The 19999-nt window shown below is 34.2% G+C and overlaps 1 protein-coding gene across 1 annotated transcript in view; it reads right to left on the bottom strand.

Annotated features, from left to right (window-relative positions):
• The window catches only part of TUSC3 (tumor suppressor candidate 3), a 158422-nt gene that overhangs the window by 42937 nt on the left and 95486 nt on the right, over window positions 1-19999 (bottom strand). Inside the window, exon 6 of the mRNA XM_076336310.1 lies at window positions 17428-17517. Within this exon, the coding sequence (XP_076192425.1) occupies window positions 17428-17517 (90 nt within the window). The remainder of the gene's footprint in view (window positions 1-17427; window positions 17518-19999) is intronic.

Below are 19999 nucleotides of genomic sequence, written 5' to 3'. Positions count from 1 at the left end.
TTTTCAACACTAGGAAGTACATTTTTATCTCTTTGCCTAAGCAGTTTAAAAGCCCCCTACTAGTGAACATCTTTTCTGTTTTTAAGTATCTGTCTCCAGTGATCCATATTCTCTCAAAAGCTAATCTGAGCAGCTGGCATGCATTGCCACTGCATGTATTAGCAGGACTATGTATTGCTCCCTACCAGTCCACATCTCATTTTCCCTTCCTCTTTAAATCTGGCTAACTTCAAAGGATGTGAATTAGTATATACACAATGTGAATGATGAGGGTATTCCGGTGTGACACAAAGACAGCTCTAGCACGACCGCACAGAAGACTCTTCAATCTTGCAATGTAACATTAAAAATCCACTAGTTTCTTTTTAATGACCAACTCCTGAAAATCTTTATTCTTGTGACAATACTTATACAGTATTTTCACATCTCTTGAAGTACACACACTTGAATCATTTGTAGTCAAATTTTATTCTATTGTTTTATTAAATGCTGTGGACAAAGGAAGATTAACATTGCACTCGATAGTCTTCTTTTCACATACTCAAAGATAGATGCTATTAATGACACTACAGTTTAATGTTTATGTTGAGGTTATGATCTAGAATGGTCCCTTTAAATCTCTCCCTGAGACACTGCCTCCCAAGACATACTCCTGGCTTTTGGGCAGAGTACCTTGAAACTACCATCTTGAAGGCGTTTTAATAGCCATAAATTTGTACAGTAGCTTTTTGAAAGCTGTAAACTTTTAATATGTGTGATAACCTGCAGCAAAGAGTTCCACAGTTGTGCAGGATGTAGAAACGTTTTATTTGAAAATGTCACCCTCAAATTTAATTTGAATAAATTGAAAATTATTCCCTTAACGCTCCTCTCCATGTCAGTCATTATTTAATGCACTTCACTCAAATCGGCCTGTTATCATTCCTTCTACAGAAGCACTTCCATACTTTAGCTCACCCTGTGTCATCTCCTTTGCTTTTTCCAGACTGTATTCAAGCTGTACATGAAACACAGAATTTATAGCACTGAAAGTGTTTTCCTCTCCTAATAATTCTAAACATTGTTCGCTCTTTTGTCCACTGATTATTTAGAGGTTGTTTTGATTATGCTATTCTAACCAAAAGACCTTACTCCTGAATAGAAATAGTCTGCTGAGAGCCAATCATTTCACAGGCATTTTTCTTTTATAGGGAAAATGTATGATCTTTATCCTTCCAAATAACTTAAGGCCAACAGCAAACTGTCAAGCTCTTGGAAAGGGATGAACAGTAAATAGCAAAGGTCATAACATAAACCCCTGTGAGACAGCACCGATTTCCTTTCACCTTGAAAAGTGGTAATTTACACTTATCAGTTCCTTATTCATTCATGATAAGAACTTATTAGACCTCATTCTGTAACTTCTTCAAACCTATTTGATGACAAAACTTCCATCAGTTCAAGTGGACTGTCAGCAGAAACTCTCTCATTCCTGTTGATGCCTTCAAGGAACTTGAGTAGATACATGAGGCAAGATTTCCTTCTATTGCCTTGCTGCTCTCCCCAATGTGTCATATTTAATCATTTGTCTATTAGTTTGCCCAATACAGAAATCATGCTTACTAGTTTTCAGTTCCCAAGATCTCAAGAGCCTTGATGAAAAAAACTGCTCAGTTCACACAGTTTTATCCAAATCAGGGATTCCAGAAGCACAGCTTCCCCTGTTCACATACATTTTCCCCACTGTGCTCTCACTTTATGTGTATCCATGAAGGTCCCTACAATCCACTAATGCACACACCAGTAAAAGCACCCCACACGCCCAATGTGCGAGTCCCTACTTATTGCATCCTACACAATCAGTCTACTAGCTAGACACAGGCTATGCACAGCATCTGAAGGACAGGCTGCTCTGTCAGGCCCAGACAGTGTCATATTGCCAGTGGGGTCACTTCCAGCAGTGAGAAAGCTAGTTGCTACTGCTGCTCTGTTGTCCCTCCAAGGTCCTTCCCCATCGGTACAAATTCTCATTCTTCCTTTACACTTATTTTCAAACTGACTCCTCCTTTTATTTCAAAAGTCTCTTTGTCATTCCCTGGTTACTGTTTAAACCATCTGATGGTTGCTACCCTCTTTAACAAAGCGTTAGGGCAAATACCTTCTCAGTTTTGGTACTCCATTCAGACACATATTCCTATCTTAACAGCTGTTATCTAGAGCATTTTGTTCAGTGTGGGCCTTGCAAGCACCCCCATACCTTCTTTAAAAACTGACATCACATTAACCACATTCCCAGTCCTTCAGTACCAACACTACCTCTCTTATTTTATTTGAAACTCTTTTAATGCCATAGAACATTAGTGTCTAGATTACTAGGAAACACTGGTCTCCCAAAAATATTCCTTACTGATCTCTCCCTGTTAAAAACCTTTTAAGTAGTGAGCAAGTTTTTAATCCATTAAATGTGTGCCTTGTCCATTCCATACAATGTAACTTAAAGAAGTATAATGCAATACTTCAACTCTTGCAGCAAGCTTTGCCTGGACTCACTACTCCTCTTGGCAACATACAGCTGTGGTATCTTAAATCTCCTCATCTTTTGTCTCCCCCTTATAAAAAGCTCGCATTGTCCATTGCCTTTCAGTGTAAATTAAAGAATATTCCATTCTTAGCTTGAAAGTCAATTCAATATAAATGGAGTACTCACTACATATCTCTGATGCATTACATATGTTCTTCAAACTGCTTCCAAAGATCACATGGTAACTTTAAGAATTAAAGATTTTATTTATATTTTATTAAGTGTATCATAAGGAAAACTTATATCCTATGAAATGTAATTGCTAGCACAAAAGCTTCTAGTGAACACAGGACAGACTCAAGAACGTTCTTCCCCTCCTACACAACTTCCTTTTAGCTTTTACTAGTTTTCAAGGAGGCCCAGACCCATCAAAAACAAGAATTGGTTGTATACAGCCCACTTCCTAAGAAAACAAGCTGACTGGAATTTGTCACCATTTTTGTCGTAGATCTTTGTTAAAGAAAGTTCTGAAAGAGGCATGTCATTGTTTTAACCAAGAGTAACTACGTACTGCGCTGCCTATGGCTATGAGAACATTCCTTGTAAACAAAAAAAACAATCCCACAAAAAAAAAAACAGCCCTGGAACTAAGCTGACAGAACACTGAACTTTTAGACTCTTATCAGCTTTCCAGAACATGAGGAAAAAAATACTGCTAGTAAACCAAAAAGCTTTAGACCTCATAGCTCTCAGATGTAACTTTCATTCTTTATTAAAAAAATGTACTTCAGTAATGTTTTTTATTTTCTTTCAATAATAGCTTCATATATGTGGTAAACAGTTGCATATATCTGAATATTGACTGTTTCCATATTTTCAAAATATCTAGAAGTTCAGAATCAGCATTAAGCAGTAAGTTGTTGGAGTGTGTAAAGAGTATGTAAAGAGAACCAAGGAGAAACTAAATACACTGGTACAAAGTTATTCTGGACAAGAATTATAGTAATGAAGAAATAATATGGCAGCAGCAATGCTATAAAGATTAATAATGACTAAAGGATTGAAATAAAGGCACACTGATCCGCCCCCACCAAAATATTACAATTTAAGATGCAAAAGTAACGGATAGAGAGCCAAAAATGACATAAAGCCACAAAAATATTGTAAAACATATCATTATATAAGAATACATAAATATACATGCACACACATACCTTTGCACATGCATGTGAAAGTTTTTGTAGTTTTATATCATTAACTATTCTAAGAAATGCTTCACTTAAGCTATTAGGTGGATTTTTTTCACCCTCATATCCACTGCCTCCACTCAGTTATACATTTCTTGAACTACGGATAAAGAATGCACAATCAAAATATGTTACAAGCTAGTACAAAAGTATCTTTAAAATCCACAAACAACTCTGGAAATTAAAAAATATAAATATCTAGACAGTACTCATAAGACAAATATTTTATGGCAAGTTTCCAGGTAACTTCAGGTTTAACTTTATTGTCATAGTCACAGATTAATGATCAAAAATAGATTCCTGTTCTTTTGGCCTTCTCTGTGCCACCTTCAGATAATCTTTGAATAGAGGTGACCAGTTTTGTACAGCATCACTGACTTAATATCGGTGTTTGACTTAATATCAGTATTGATACAAGCTTTTTCTTTTTATGTTAAATGTAAAAATGTCACACATTAGAGCGCCACAGCAATCATATTTAACAAGACAATCTACAACCAAGAATGAAGGCTATTTTTTCCCCATGTTGAACAACATATGAATTAATTTGCAATGTTTGCTATAAAATACTTGCTAGTGCCATTCTTTAACCTATGGCATCAAACTTCACGTCCCACTTTCAGAAATCGCTGATTAGAATCACTGAAAAAGAATAATGCTACGCTTCTGGAGGGAGGTTATACCAGATATTTCAGTATATTTCAGTCTCATCCTAATAGTAATTCAAGATTCATGACACAGGTTCCTTGATTTTTATTTACTACGTCCTTCAAAACAGGTAAGCTAAGCTGGTTAACAAAAAGCTAAGAACAACTTCAAATATGGATGCCAATTGTTTAGTTGTCTTAAAGACATAATAATTTTATTTTTAAAAGTTAGTCTGTGATATCATAAGTAAAAATATTACCAGTAAAGCTGTGCTTTTGTTGTCCTATGTATTTGGAACTTTGAAGACAGTCTTTAGCATACACTTAGAAAAAAAATTACCTTCTACAGCAGAAAAGCTGAACTGAGCCACTACTGTCTGAATTACTCTCTGGTAGATGACAGTCTTTGGACACTTTCTCAAAGAAGATTGTACATTATCTTATACAAGCTAAATAATAGGAAGAAAAGTTGGATAATAAGTAAAATATTTTTCATCAGTCTTGCTTCTGCCTTTTCATTTGTTTCAATTGTTTCTTCACTTTCTTTTTATGTTTTGGATCCTTTTAGAACTACAAAAACTACTAGGATTCAACCTGCTAAGGTATGCAGAGAAATATGAAGGTATATATTTGAAAATAATACTGGTTTAGGTATTGGATTTTAACTTCTTTTCTATTTTCGTTGTTTTAGTTCAATGAATTACCCCATCAGCAACAGGAAAATTGAGAAAGAATGCACTCAACCACTGCTTCAACCATTTTTGCTTTCCTGAAGACAGGTAGATTAGCAGGAGAAGAGAGAAGGCAACTAAGAACAACAAAGTGGAAATGAGACAAAGTTTAGTCCTCGTTCTGTAAGATGAATACCATAGCCTGACCTTTCATGTATTATAAAATATGTATCATCAGCCATGTATCTTGCTAAAATCAGTAATACTCTAACACAGAAGTTTTCCACTGGCAGAGTTCTTAGCACAACATCCAAACTTGATCTAAAGGCCATCATAATGAATTCATTTGGAGTCTTATTGTCAAAAACAATGTGTTATCAGCCTCTTCAGTGATGCTAACAGGGAAACACAGCCAACTTGGTAAGATATGGGATACTGTTAACACCAAATGAAGATCTATATTCACTAATAATTAGTTGCAACAATCACAAAATATGGACTATTTTTTGTGATACTAACAAAAAAAAGTCTAGCCTTCAACAATTTTGCCTACGTAGAATTCTCCAGACACTTAGCATATTTGATAATTATTGGATTTTAATTGTCATGATGATGTATTAGATATTAAGGGCTATTTTCATACATCTGAAATATTTGAGATTGCTGGTGAAACCCTAAGCCCTGACACACTTGTCAATCTTTATTTGCTAACCTGTACATTAGAAGATGAGAGATGAGAATTTCACTCAAGTAAAACACAAATATTACTTCAGAATATCTAAATGCAGTAATGATTCATAAGACTACCTGAATCTGGTAGTGGAGATAACACATGATTCTTGTAGAAATGATCTTGAATAATTAATTGACATATTGCTAACAATGACCTACAAGTCAAGGCAAATGAAAAGAAATCCTTTATAGCTCTCTACAGTCCACTAGCAGTGGTTAAGCCCTTGATTAATTTCAGTGTAAATATTAAGAAATTTGAAGTGGGACACATGTAAAAGTTTAGCGCAATTGTATTATCATGCAAAATCTGAACAATACTTTTGAATGCATTGAGATTTTGCACATTAGCTAGCCCATAGAAAAATATTACAATATGTAAGAAATAAAAGTAACAAGCCCACGAACAGCACTTCAAACCAATTCACACAGTCAGCAGTTAAAACACGGGGCTTGAATGCCTTATCAAGAAAAGCATAAAAATTCATACTACAGTAATCATAAATAGCCTGTAATGGTATTTGTATATTATGCAGTGTGCTGGCTTTTATTCTGTAAGTTTACATTCCAGTGCTAAACTTTGAAGTTCCAACTGGCTGACAATTCCACACACATCCCAGAAAGAAATGCATATTTAATGTCAATTTCCTAAAAAGGAGGTTAGGAATGTGTTTGAAAATTACTTTTTTTCCAGCAAATGCTCATAAAAATCTCTGAAAGAGACCAGAGTGGAATTTCATGCTGTATCAGGACTGACAGAAACATTCAGAATTTAGTTTAAAAGTCTGACATATTTATCATTATACTAATATCTAAACTGTATTAAAAACTGCATTTCAGTACATGCAATGAGAAATTGGCTACACTATAAAAACACTGATAATAGTGTTATCTCTTCTGTTCCAGCAAATATAACCTCAAAGAGGAAGCTTCCTCTATTGACAATTCAAAGCCTTCTTGAGTATTCACATTATGACTCTGACACTTGCATGACCGATAAGAGACAAAGTAAGAAAAAGTTTGAAGGTCACTCTTTTGTCTCCCTTAAAACTGGTATTTTTAATACCATCTAGCAACTCTTTTCTGGCAAACTCTCTGTTGAGAAATGCACTATTTTTGGGTAGATATTAAAACGCAACTTCTGTATGTTTGAAAGTGTTCTACTCCCTTGTTTTTAGCTTGCCAAATTAAAATAAAATCGTCAGGAATAATAGAACTGACCTTTAAAATGAAAAAAGGAAGCACTGCAATTAGGAAATATAACTATACACAACAAGGTATTTGTTAGTTCTGTTAAAAGATTGAGCTTTTTTAATTGTTTGTGTCTAGGATCTAAATATCAACTTGAATACGTATTTTTACCAAAATGTCAAAAGAGTTGTAGAGAATTATAAAAATATTAAAGGACTGAATATTGTTTCTGAAAGCCATAAATAAGAGGATATAAAAATATTTCTATAGCATGACCTGTTACATACAGGAAAATTATATTCATAGTGTATTAAGAAAGGAAATTATCCTCATAGCATATTAAAAATAAATATATGACAAAAGATGCCAGGATTCACCCACTGTAATACTTAAAAATATGACAGAAAATCCACATTGAAATGTTTGTTATGTACAAAGGACACAATTTATTTTAAAATTCTTATTATCACACATCAGTAGCATTTAGGTATTAAGTTACTTTTCTCAGTTGAGAAAATCTTGATTTTATAATTAAACAAAAATTATATCAACCTTATCTCTACAAGACCTAAAGTAAGTCAAGATGTAAAATTGAAGAATTCATTAAAATTTTTGTGAATTTGAGTTAGCTATTAATTACATACAGATACCCCCCCCATAACACATTATTTAGAATCTCTTCTCAATAGCAAAATTGTTTTACAAATTTGGAATGAAAAAAGCAGTTTATCCTTTGGTAGTCATATTTTCTAAACATTCATTCAAAGAGGCATTTTCACTGTCAATAGAAAATTACAAGATTGAAAAGAAAAGATCTTCAACTTCAGAAAGACCCTTCAGAAAATATATTTTCTCATCTGACATACAGTCTAGCAAAACCTTAAAAAGGATAAAAGCAAAGCAGGCAGCAAAGCATTTAAGTCAAGATTCTGAGGAGCCTACTGAGGTTTGGTGTTTTCAAGAAATAAAGAAAAGGCCACCACAGAGCTACTAAGATGAAAGCAGACACGACCCAAAGCTCTATCTAGCTTTCATTCATATATATATATTAGCAGGAAATAGATATACATTCATTTGATGATCTATTACCAGAATATATCTGGTAAAATGTAAGACATACCTTCTCCTAGGAACAAGGATATCAGATACAAATCTGTGATTGAAATGTCTTCATGGAAGCAGAGCCTCCTGCTCGTGACATCACCCTTCACATCAGAACAAATTTCAAAATTTGACTGGAAGAATTCCACCATTACTGACGCAAAGATGCTTATGTTGAGCTGCTGAGGACTCAACAAGTAGTGCATATTAATTCTCCAAACCCAATATCCACACTATACACATTTCAAGTGGTTCTACTTCACACTAGTTCCTCTTCGGTCCAATGGACCGAACAAACCAGTAGCAGCTGGGAATGTACTGGCTGAACTCCTGGAGTCCACTTTCTGGCTTCATTTCATCCAAAACGATCATAGTCCGTGTGCCCTGTGTAATGTGAACCAAAGTATAGAAGGTGGGTATGGGCAGTGGCATGCTCAAAAGAGCACTGCTTATCTTAACTAAGCACTGGTGCGGGTGAACTCACAGAAAAATGGAAATGAAAAGATAAGCTGAGCTTCAGCGGAATATTTCAGGTTTTTGAGGAGGAGAACAAGGTCAAGAGATAACTCAGACCCCACTCACGGAGAAGGATATTACAAAGTTGAAGAACTGAAAAGCATTCAGAAAAAGAACTCCTCGTGGTAGACTGGAGACTAATTTTCTAAATAGAATTGAAAGAGATACTACTAACAGTAGACCTCAATGATCGGTATGTGACACCTAGCAGATTCTAACCTCAGTTACCCACTGGTTCAACAAGAAGCAATAATATTTTAAGCGCATTTTTCATAGAAAAAAGGGCACTGTAAAGACACAGGAAGTATAAAATAATTTCAGATAAAATGACCTGAGTTGATTCAGTAAATTAAAATGAAAGATTAATAGTAACACATTTAAAACTTTCAATTTAAGATTTTTACATTTCAAAAGAGTTCAACTGAAATGAAAAATTAAATGAGGGAAGTCATCTACACTAGAAAAATTTAGTGATTTGAATGAGTCAGACACTAACAGTTTAAGTTTCTTAAGCTATCTTGAATCTGTATCCCACACATCTTTAAAATAAATAAATAAATAAATTAGTGATCTTTCAGGGAAGGATACCAGACCTAACTGATTAATAATCCTAAACGGAATACAATGAACAACCAGAGCTTAGAAAGAATGGAAAGAGACTGACTAGCAAATACATTTCCCTCTTAAAAGGTCAAGAAGCTTAGCGATAAAATGAAAGTTGTCAGGAGGTAAGCTGAGGTGGCCCCACAAATGAAATGAAAACAGCTCATATTTCAGCCATTAAAACAGAACAAGCAAAGAAGTTAATATGCAGTAAAGGGTGGTAATGACCCAATTTCTGAATTGTTTTTAGCAATGCTTATGATGAATAAAAGGGTTACAAGGGTCCACAGCTGACAGAATGCATTTATACCACATAAAAAGTCGAAGGAAAACTCAAAAAGCAGAATTCCAAAACTATTACATAAATCTTAAAGCCTAGTAGCAATTTTATTTTTTCACGTATGTATTCTAGCCAAGTCTATCTGAGAATGTTAGTATAAATCTATAGAACAGCATACATACAAACTAAACGCATTCTGGAAGGAAGGAAGCTAGATTTCAATAACATGAAATACTGCTGAATAAATTTTGAAATAAAGAACAATTAAACATATGAAGGAACATGAAAAATGAGATGAACTACTGCACACTTATTCCAAAGAGATAGATACTAGATTCATCAGGCACAATCTCTTTCTTAAGGTAATTAATCCTCTTGACAAAGAAAATGTGCTACTATTTATCTGGACTTCGGCAATTCATTCTGTTATATGTAAAGCTGGAGAAAAATGTGTTTGGAACAAACACTAGAAGCAGGTTGAATAACTGGCTCAATGGGAGACAGAATAGGCTGTTTAAAAACACATAAAGGAACTCTACATCTTGGGACTAATTTATTAAGTTTCAAGTTGATGACTTGAGTGCAAAAATAGGTACTAATGAATTCCACTGATGCCAGAAAGGAACGGAAGAAAAAACTACCACTACATTACATGGGAAGAAATGAAGGTTATATGCTTCAAAAGTCAGAAGGATTTCCACAAATTATGTTCTCATTATCTGAAAAGAACTCAGCTAGAAAAAAAAAGTATCCACTATATAAGTATGGGCTGAATATGATTCATTAATGTGATCTGCCTATTAAAAAATTAAGTCAAAATCAAGGTACAAAGTATTGCATCTGCAATCCACCCAATAATTAAAAGAGTTTCATTTGAATACAAAAGGTGGTACAACAGCACTGTAAAACAAGTCTGGGAGCAAAATCTTAATTAAAGTCAAAGATTTTGATAAGATGCACTTGCCCATGACTGGACAATGTACAAGGGCTCTCCCACTACTGTGCACTCATGCACTATGAATTAAGCACTATAGTTATTTGCTGGATCAGAGCTATATGAAATGGCGTAGATGGTCAAATGCAAAAAAAAAAAAAATGGGGGGGGGGGCAAAAGAGAAGGAAAAACCTTCAAACCAGTATTATGCATTTGGACTGAATTTGTTAACTTGGTAGCATACTTATGTTAACAGCCCAACCTTAAAGTATCCTTTAACTCTCAAAGGGAGTAAGATCCACGGAAGAGAGGCTCATTTTAAAGACATTAAATATATCAGCAGCAGACGTGTACTGGTCACCTATGCCAGTAAAATCCAGGATTCTGCTGGAATTTATTTCTGGGTTTTTTTTCCAGTTGTCCTTTTCTTTTTCAAATTGCTGTTGTGTGTGTACTATTTCAGTTGTGCTGTCTATTTTCAGGACTCATTCTACCCTGTGCTATATCTGCTATCTTTTTTGGAAGGTATGTTCTTCAATTTATACAGAAAGTAATCCTCTGAGTAACAGTGGTTTGAATGTTTCTCTAATCTGTTTCTTTTAGAATTTTTTCCTCAGCTTAAAGAGGTTTGTTTGGAGGGGTTTCAATTGTTTGTTCTTTAGTAAATGGAGCTTTCCAACATTTTAGTAGGGTTAGGGAAACAGGAAATTAAACAAACAGGAGAAAAACAGAAGAAATATAAATTAACGTCTGTGTACTGTTTTTACTTTTCCAGTTGCTCAAGGTTTGCAAAATATTTGTAGGCCTGAATTTAATATAGTGTTTTTAAGGGATGAGAGGGATACAGTGGAAAGACCACAATAGCAAACACACTATGGTCCCCCTGTGAGCACTACCTAAAGTGGCATATACATTCACATCATGTCCTTGTGGTTCTGTATTTTCCAGAGATAATTAATAATAATGCAAGTGATCAATTATTGGGATATTAAATGACTAACAGCATGAATTTAATTCAATTTGATTCTTAAATCGATTCTTAAAATCCATTTTTAAACTGTGCAGCTGATCCAATGCTTGCATTATTTCCACTTATTGTGGCATACTTCTGTGCATGTTAAATGCACATTCAGAAGGTGAAGTAGCTAACAACATTGACAAAACTCTCTCCAATTCTTTACAGTGCCACACAAAAGAGCTATGAGTACTACTATGTCCAAATATTTCTGCACATTTCCAGAGCTCAATTTTTAATCTCCCTTCCCCACCCTCTCAAAATTATTGAAAACTTGTAAGATTTTAGAAGAAAACAGACACGCTTAAGTTGTTTAATAGCTACAGGAAGAATGTCTGTACAGCTCTATTCAGAGAACAGAATCTATACAGAGAAAAATCTCTATGACTACTCCAGGCTTAATGTTTTCTCGTTTCCAGTGTGGATATTGTGGTGATATCACAACAGGGCTAGTGCCACTTAAGCAAAGGTATGCTGTCAGGAGCTCTGAAAAGGTATACTGCTGGGCTAAGTCTAATTTTATTAAAGTCAGTGTTAAATTCTAATTAAGAACTCAGCTAAATCAGCTTTTACTGAAGAGAAGTTGAAACCTTGACTGTTCCTGAGGGAAATGAAAAAAAGATAAAAATAAATTAAAAGGTAAAATTAAAAGAATGATGTGGATGGTCAAACACTGGAACAGGTTGGGGAATCTCTAACCATGGAGACATTCAAAATTTGCTTAGACAAAGTCCTGAGCAACCTGACCAGCTTTGAGCAAGCAGCTGGACTAGATGATCTTCAGAGGTACCTTCCAATCAAAACTATTTTATTAGAAAAGTCTCTTACCTTTTAACATCTACACAACCAGTAAAGTCCAGGAAGACAGAAAAACTAGATTCCTACCTGGCACTCAAGCTGGGTTTAAGAAAATGGCTCTTGTTCTAGTAATAACAGCACAACATGAACAGGTTTTCCCTTGTGTTATTCTGTTTTTCTGTCTTAAAAAAGTGTATTTTTCTGTATTGCATTATCATTCTATCTTCAGATACCTCATAACTTCACATATTTGAGGTCTCTCTGACTTCTGACATAAAAAAAGCTGTTCTGTACAAAACAGTTCTTCTTTCAAATGAAACTAAATTGCTTCTAGGAGCCCGTCTACACTTAGCAAAAGGTGGGCGGGAGGGAGGAGGCCTGTTTGTTACTTGAAAGTGGTATCAGTCAATTACAATTGGATTTCTGTTGTTACAAGCGGCAATTAAAATCTAGCGCTTTTTTTTATTTTATTGGATTTTATCATGACAGACTACTTGCTGCCTGATTACTTGTCTAAAATCCAGTTTTACTCGATAGGAACATGTTCCATCTTTACTCAGCCAAAACTACAGTACTTGCAATACAATGGTACTATCTGAACTTTTACAGCATGGATGCTTCAAGACTTGACCATTTTAAGAATTTAGAGGTTCTAATGCCTCATCTGAGCAACCCTCCTGTCATGATCATTTTCCTACCTCCTTTTCTTCCCACAATAAAAAAGGGTACAAAATATTGTGTAAGGTTTCTCTTTTCTAATATCAAGGCAGAAACATGTGTTATACAGAAAGTTATTGAAATGCCAGCTACGATCACCCTTGCAATCTCAAAAATTAGGACAGATGTTTTATACAGGTTAACGGTTTTCCCAACACTAGTTTAGATATGATGTTGCCCATTTGTTAACGTGCTGGTCTGTTAACAGAACTAAGATTGTTTTATACTAGTTCTACATCTTACACTGCCAATTGTTAAGTTTTTTGACTAAATCACGATATAAGTTTAAATTAAAGGCTTGAGAAACCCTTTACTAGTTGCAGCTTCTGGGTAGACTCACTGCTTTGATGACCACAGAAAAGCCATTTCATTAAACACACTCATAACATAAAAACCCTACTTCTCATTTTTATCAAGCATATTAACATAAATAATTGGCTATTCCAATAAAATATTAAGAAGTATTTTCAATAGCACTATGGTTGTGATTATTGTCGATAGATGCACCAAAATATCGCTGTGCTACTACTGCCGCCAATCTGGATATCTTATATTAGACACTGATATAACAACCTGTATGAACTTTTTTTTTATCCAAAAGCGAGACAAATATATAATAATATATCACACAGCTAAGTGACTTTTTTATATATTGAAACTACTACCAAGCAATCTGGCCACTTTCAGAAAAGTTGGGCATTACGAATACAATCTTGGGGAACTGTACTTCAAACATGCTTCCAGATAGATTGAAGGCAAAAGGACAATGTATTTAGTGTGACTTACTGAGCTTGAAAGGGAGAGTCGTTCTTTAAAACTGTTCCAGGAAAGTTCCGTTTATTTTAATTAGACTCATATGAAAAAGTCATGTCAGAAAACACAGAAGAATATACTTTAATAAATGACATTTTGTCCTGCTTAACAGTAGAGGACTAATTAAGAATCTTGATATTCTAAGCATAAAATTTTCACACAGAGTACCTTAATTTTGCATTGACAAATGCAAAAATGAGTAATAGCATTCAAACATATTTTTCATTTAACTTCAGAAACATAGATTACCAGATACCCCTATCAGCTAGACCATTTGAAAAGTGTTATTTTAGAGACTGTTCCTGAATAAAGATCAGGGGTTATAAAACTGGGAAAGGTAAGTAGGAAAAAAAAAGTCTGAGTAAACTCCACAATTGAACAAATATTTATATTTGATCTGATATTACAAGGTGTTCTACCTAAAAGATCTGCTAAACAGATATAAATTGCTTCTTAAGTACATAATTTGTGTTATGCTTAAGCAATTTTAATGAGCTTTTAAAATATAAGACATGTAAAAAAAAATCCAATTAATACAATGGCAAATACCATTATCCATTTCACAAAGCATCAGCTTATGTAGGAAAACCGTCTAATATCTGACAATAAATATATCGCATTTCCTTCTTCACACAAAAACTTTTCCAACTTCTAATAATTTCTTCTCAGAGAAGCAAAGAAAATTATGAGCTTTGAAAATCATCTTAATTCAGTATTTCAGATCAAGCTTGTCCTTTGCCCTGTTCTCATTTATAGCAAACTTTCAACCATTTTAAAGATGCAGTCTTGAGCATGCTGCACAATAAGTATTATAGAATTTGTATCCAAATTAAAAAAAAAATGGCTGCTAATGCCTGGATAGACATACATAAATGCTTTCTTAGCCATTGCTGCTATTTGATTAAAAGCTGATGAAAATCTAATGAGAATTCTTTGCTATTAGGTCAATTAAACAGCAACAGAACTACCTCTGCAGGAGGCTCAAAAATATGTAATTGCTTTCTCCAGCTCTCTACTTGTCTCACCACCAGCTCTATACAGATCAAGCTCTGAATAAAAATCAGAACTCTCCCAAGACTGTTTACAGACACCAATGGGGTTTTTAGTTTTCACTCTCAACCCTGGTAAAATAGGTACAGATTTTAGTGTCACATAGTCAGTAACGGCCTAATCTTAGCAACATTATTAGGCAAAAGACAAACTCCAAAAATACAATAGAGATGAAGAATGTGTCAAGATAGAAGACTAATACCAGTTTCGTCAACCTAAACCAGAACTGAAATATCAAACAACAGTACTATGTGATTCAGTTTTCTAAATAAAAATTGATACTGCTTTCCTGTGGACCCAAAAACTGAAATTAGCTGACAGCAATGAGGAATAAAGGAAGCAAATGCAACAACCTCAATAAGAGAGCACATCAACTTCACAGAATAGACCCACACAGAATTACAAAAATCTGGTTTAAAAGCTTCATTCAAAGAATACAATCATAGAATTAAAGTAATTTAGGTAATCAAGCAAAGAATCATAAATGCAGTGCACAAGCCAAAAATTTTAAGAACTGGTAATGTTACTTTTACAAGATACTGGCACTAGTAAGCAGTGTTGTTTAAGCAAAGCAAACAAATGCCTTTTCATCTTTTGAAAAAATAGGAATTTAAGGAAGAGAAATGAAGTGTCATCTAAAATTATGACACAAACAAAGCAAATACTAGGAGATATCTGAGGCAAAGAAGAGTTTATGAAGACAGAACATTATCACTTTCAAAGTCTGGTGGCATATCAGGCTCTACAGCTAGTACAGAACTGAACCACTAACTCCTATGAAATAAGAAAAGCTAAGAATTAGTAAATTTGAACCTAACAATAAAACAATTAGGCTTGGTGAGCTATTCTATGCCTCCTCTTAAAAACGGATTTTTACATGTAAGACTGTTAACGATGTTTCAGAGTATTACATGCAAGTAATCCTTGTACAAAATTAGCATGGAAATTTGGAATTGGTACTAAATCCTAGACACTGAAAGTGATGAGTTAAATTTCATCCAGATGTAAAGACAGCAGTTGCTAACTCAATGCAGAACAGTGTTAGAGTGAATTATCATGGCTGAATAAATCTCACAGAAATGTTAGATAAGCACTTTCATGACTTCAAATTCACAGGAACATAGATAAGTGGTAGAAAAATGAAACAGAAAAATGTTCAATAATGTTATTTGAAAAAAAAAAAAAGCAATGTAAAATACGTAAAGGTTTACAGAATACTTATTAAGCTTCTAACACTGGTAAAAACCAGAACTTTAAGTTACAACTATAGTGGTCAGTGATACCTTAAATAAATCAGGAACTGGGTGATCCTGCATCTATATTTTTTTTGTTCTTAGAATCTGACTGGTTTTACTTACTTACACAGACATAACTCCAAGGAGGTGAAAGTACTGACACATATGAACAAGGAGACAGGTGAATCAGAGGCACAAAATAACGTACCTGAAGTCATATAATGGAGCAAAACCAGAAAAGAAGGTATGTGTGTTGACTAACACAGTAGGTTAGTAACTAGAACTTAAAACCATCTCTACTGTTATTTTCATTATTTAGTTGTGTATGTTAACACTCCCAAACTAGTAGTTTTTCAAACACTCAGATAGGATATAAGGAGTTCACACTCTGAAAACTGAGACAAGATGGCACAAATTCAGGAAGAATTAAAGGGATACTTTTAAATGATTTATTGTAGTCTATACTTCAGAAACAGATCTTTAAGAAGGGCAATGTGTATAAAACTGGATATGGTAAAAACTAATTTGTCACGAACAGTGCTTTTTCTATGCAGTATTCCTCCTTTCTGTCACACTGTAGGAAAGCATCATAAATTTAATACTACAAGGCAGTAATGAAAAACTCTAAATTTTTATAAACAGTGTTTTACAGAGATTATTTATTACATTATCAGTTCTACTTCTGCATAACAAAGTTGACAGATGGAATCATGTCATTTTATGACATTAATATGCTGCTACATTCCTGATATAAAGCAAATCGGTAATCAAATTCAAACCATCATTCTTTTGCTACTCCAATTAAGACATGACACAAAGGGAGCTTCGAATATATAGGAAAAAGCATTCTATAAAGTTCAGTGGAAGAGTTACAGGCATGATGGAAAAAAGCACATGAAAAATATAAAGCACATTAAAATATTTGCCATCTCCTTTTCTAACTAAAATGCTGAAGAAAGAGGAAGATAAGAGGTTACAAACCTCAAAGGTTTGTGTAAATGGAGCCTGAAAAGAAGAAAAAAAACAAACTTGCTTTTCACCTTGTGAAGGAGCATGTTTCTACAAAAATCACAATAACCATTTATCTTTGGACAGCGGAAATTGTGTGGTATAGAACATTTTATAACTCATCCACTACAGCTGGGATCCTGATAGAGAGAATTTTTAAAAACACGGCCACTCATTTCATTGCTCAAATCAAAGATGGTGGAACTTTCTAAACATCTGAAATTCCAAAACAGAGTCTGCTTGCAACTGGAGACTTAAGACTCTGGCACACTGTCATACATGCTATGGAACGGCAGTTATCTGCTATTGTAGACTCACTGTCGGGAGTGAGTAATATTTCTCCTCAGAATAAAATGAAAAAAATCAACTCACCACTTGTCCGTTCTGAGGATTTTTATGTGCATATGGGGGTCCACGGATGTGATTCCACATCTGACCAGATGTCATAGCAAATACAACACACTAGAAAATATAGAAAAACAACATACTCATTTGTTTACCCAGAAGAATTGAATAGAAAACCATTCTGCTGGTGATGTTTGTTTTAGATACGGAATTGTTTACCTAACCAGATACAGTATCTACCTCTATTTGATTTTTAGAATAGGGTTTTCAGATGTGTTGCTCTCATAAAATTCCTAATGACTTCTGTTAGAAAATGAGTCAGCTCAAGACAGAGATTTTCAAAGTCTCACTTGAAATAATCCTGTCTTTATGTGCACTTGGAATTGCCACATTTACACATCTATATGGCAAAAAGCACTCATAACAGTAGAAGGCATTCATTTCAAATATTCTGCAAACTAGTGTTCCAGATTTATATAACCTTTCATGAAGTTATTTCTGCCTCTAATCTAATATAAATATTTAGCTTAACTGTTTGCTTTCAGTGTTTGCTTTTTGTGTACGAAATGATATATAAAAACATAAGAAAAAAATCCAATTATCAAAAAAATGTCTGTCCCATTTTATGAAATTCTCATTGTGTGTCCTATATGACTGTGACTCATTTTAGATATGACAAATAACAATGGTTGAGTTGGTAGAAAAGTGAAATTCCCTATGGAAAGGAGTGTGGAGTTAGGTTAGGTATGTACGAAAACTGTAAAAATGGACATTCATTCTTGCAGAAGGTCATACTGCAGAATCTACACGACAAACATCATAGTCATAGCAAGAGTCATTATGACTATCTTAAAAACAAAAATATAGTATCTCTTGATTACCAAATGAGAAAAACAGAAATGGGAAACTTGGATCATCTAAATGTGTCTTCTGACTTATCCGTACAGATAATCCTTACAAAAACTCCGATAGTTTAAGTACAGTTTTTACATATATGTTCATTTTTACTGTACATCAATATTCCCATCAGCATAGTACAGTCATAGTGATTTAAGCAGATGGATCATGAATGTAAAAATTCATACCATGATGGTTAACTAAACCAGGATTTACTAAAACCCTTTAAAGGGTTTTCTTTAAGGAATGTTTAGTAACACATTTGTGAAATAAACGTAAGCTAGTGTAGCTCTATATCCCCATAAATGCAGCATTGCCACCTGTAGCAATATGATTTGAACAAACTTTGGAAGGCCTTAGGACTGAATCTTGTCAGGCTTTATCCAAATCTGTCTTGGCTTTCCTGCATTTTTTTTTTTTAATTTGTTTAGCTGAAACAGCAATTTTTCCTAAGACCAGGTGGCTATGCCTAGTTTACATTACTTTTGCTTATCTTTGTATGGCATATTTTTTTTTTCTATTCTATTTAGGATGAAATAATTATGACCAACATAATGATGTAGTGTAGGCACGGGATGGTAGCAGAGACAACAAAAGTAGAAACACAGGATGCAGCGTACCAGTATGAAACGATAAGAAAGGGGGCACAGGATGGCACTGGAGACCCCCAAGCCTATAAATATTACGCCAACGGTGAATTAAAGAAACACAGACATGGAAGCTGGTCAAAACCAGTTTTAGGGGTAACAAAGAGAACAAAGGACAAGCATCCAACGTATGTAAGACAATTGCCATTTACCCAGTAAATTTTGATGTAAAATGTAGTTGTAGATCAGTGAAAGAAGGACAAAGTGTAAAAGTAGCCCCACATGGACCCTAGAGCAAGGAGGAAGAAAGCAGCAGCATCATAGCCCTCCCAGCAAAGAACCTGGAATGCTGACAATGCATCATAGCACCCCCGAACTGAAGCCAATGAATGATCTCAAGATCCAGAGAGAAACAGTGGAAGAGTAACCATGATATCAGAGAAAGGGAAAGATACTAGGAAGTGTGTGCATAACAATTTTAATTGTTTTGTTATTATTGAGACTTTTTGCCCTTGTAATAGAAAGAAAAAGAAAATAATGAAAAAATACATTTTCATATCCATTTTAATAATAATTCTTTGTTGTAGTGTTAGGATTTCAATTACATTAAAAACAGATTCTTGGCTTTAAATATAAGGTGTGTTTCATTTTTCCCTTAACAGGATTTGGAATGTAACAGTATAGTAATTAATGTGGCAGATGAAAGCATACTGGTAGTGACTATTAGCAAATGGATTATGTTTTAATTAATAATATGCAAAGAAATGAAGAGAGTATACGCTTCCATTACTGGAAAAGAATAACAGATAGTTATTTCTATACCTTGCAGATTGTTTTAGCAGAGAAATTTATACTGCAATTTTGGTGATGAATCACACAGGAGATAGCTTATGTGAAAGGACAAAAGGGTAGAAACTGAAAATGTGGGTAACAAAAGTGAAGTGAAAGAGATATTTTGAAAGACCAAAAGTTAGCTGAAAAGTAAAACATTGAAAGAGAACAGATGCATAGAGTACATGAACTGTGGCTCTCTGAAAGTGAGTTTTCTACGAAAAGTCATTTTACTCATTCTTAAATTACTGTATTTAATTTACATTCTCTAGTGCCAAATCTGC

This window comes from Aptenodytes patagonicus, chromosome 4 (assembly GCF_965638725.1).
Source record: "Aptenodytes patagonicus chromosome 4, bAptPat1.pri.cur, whole genome shotgun sequence".
Classification (NCBI taxonomy): domain Eukaryota; kingdom Metazoa; phylum Chordata; class Aves; order Sphenisciformes; family Spheniscidae; genus Aptenodytes; species Aptenodytes patagonicus.
This window is presented reverse-complemented; position numbering and strand designations above follow the sequence as displayed.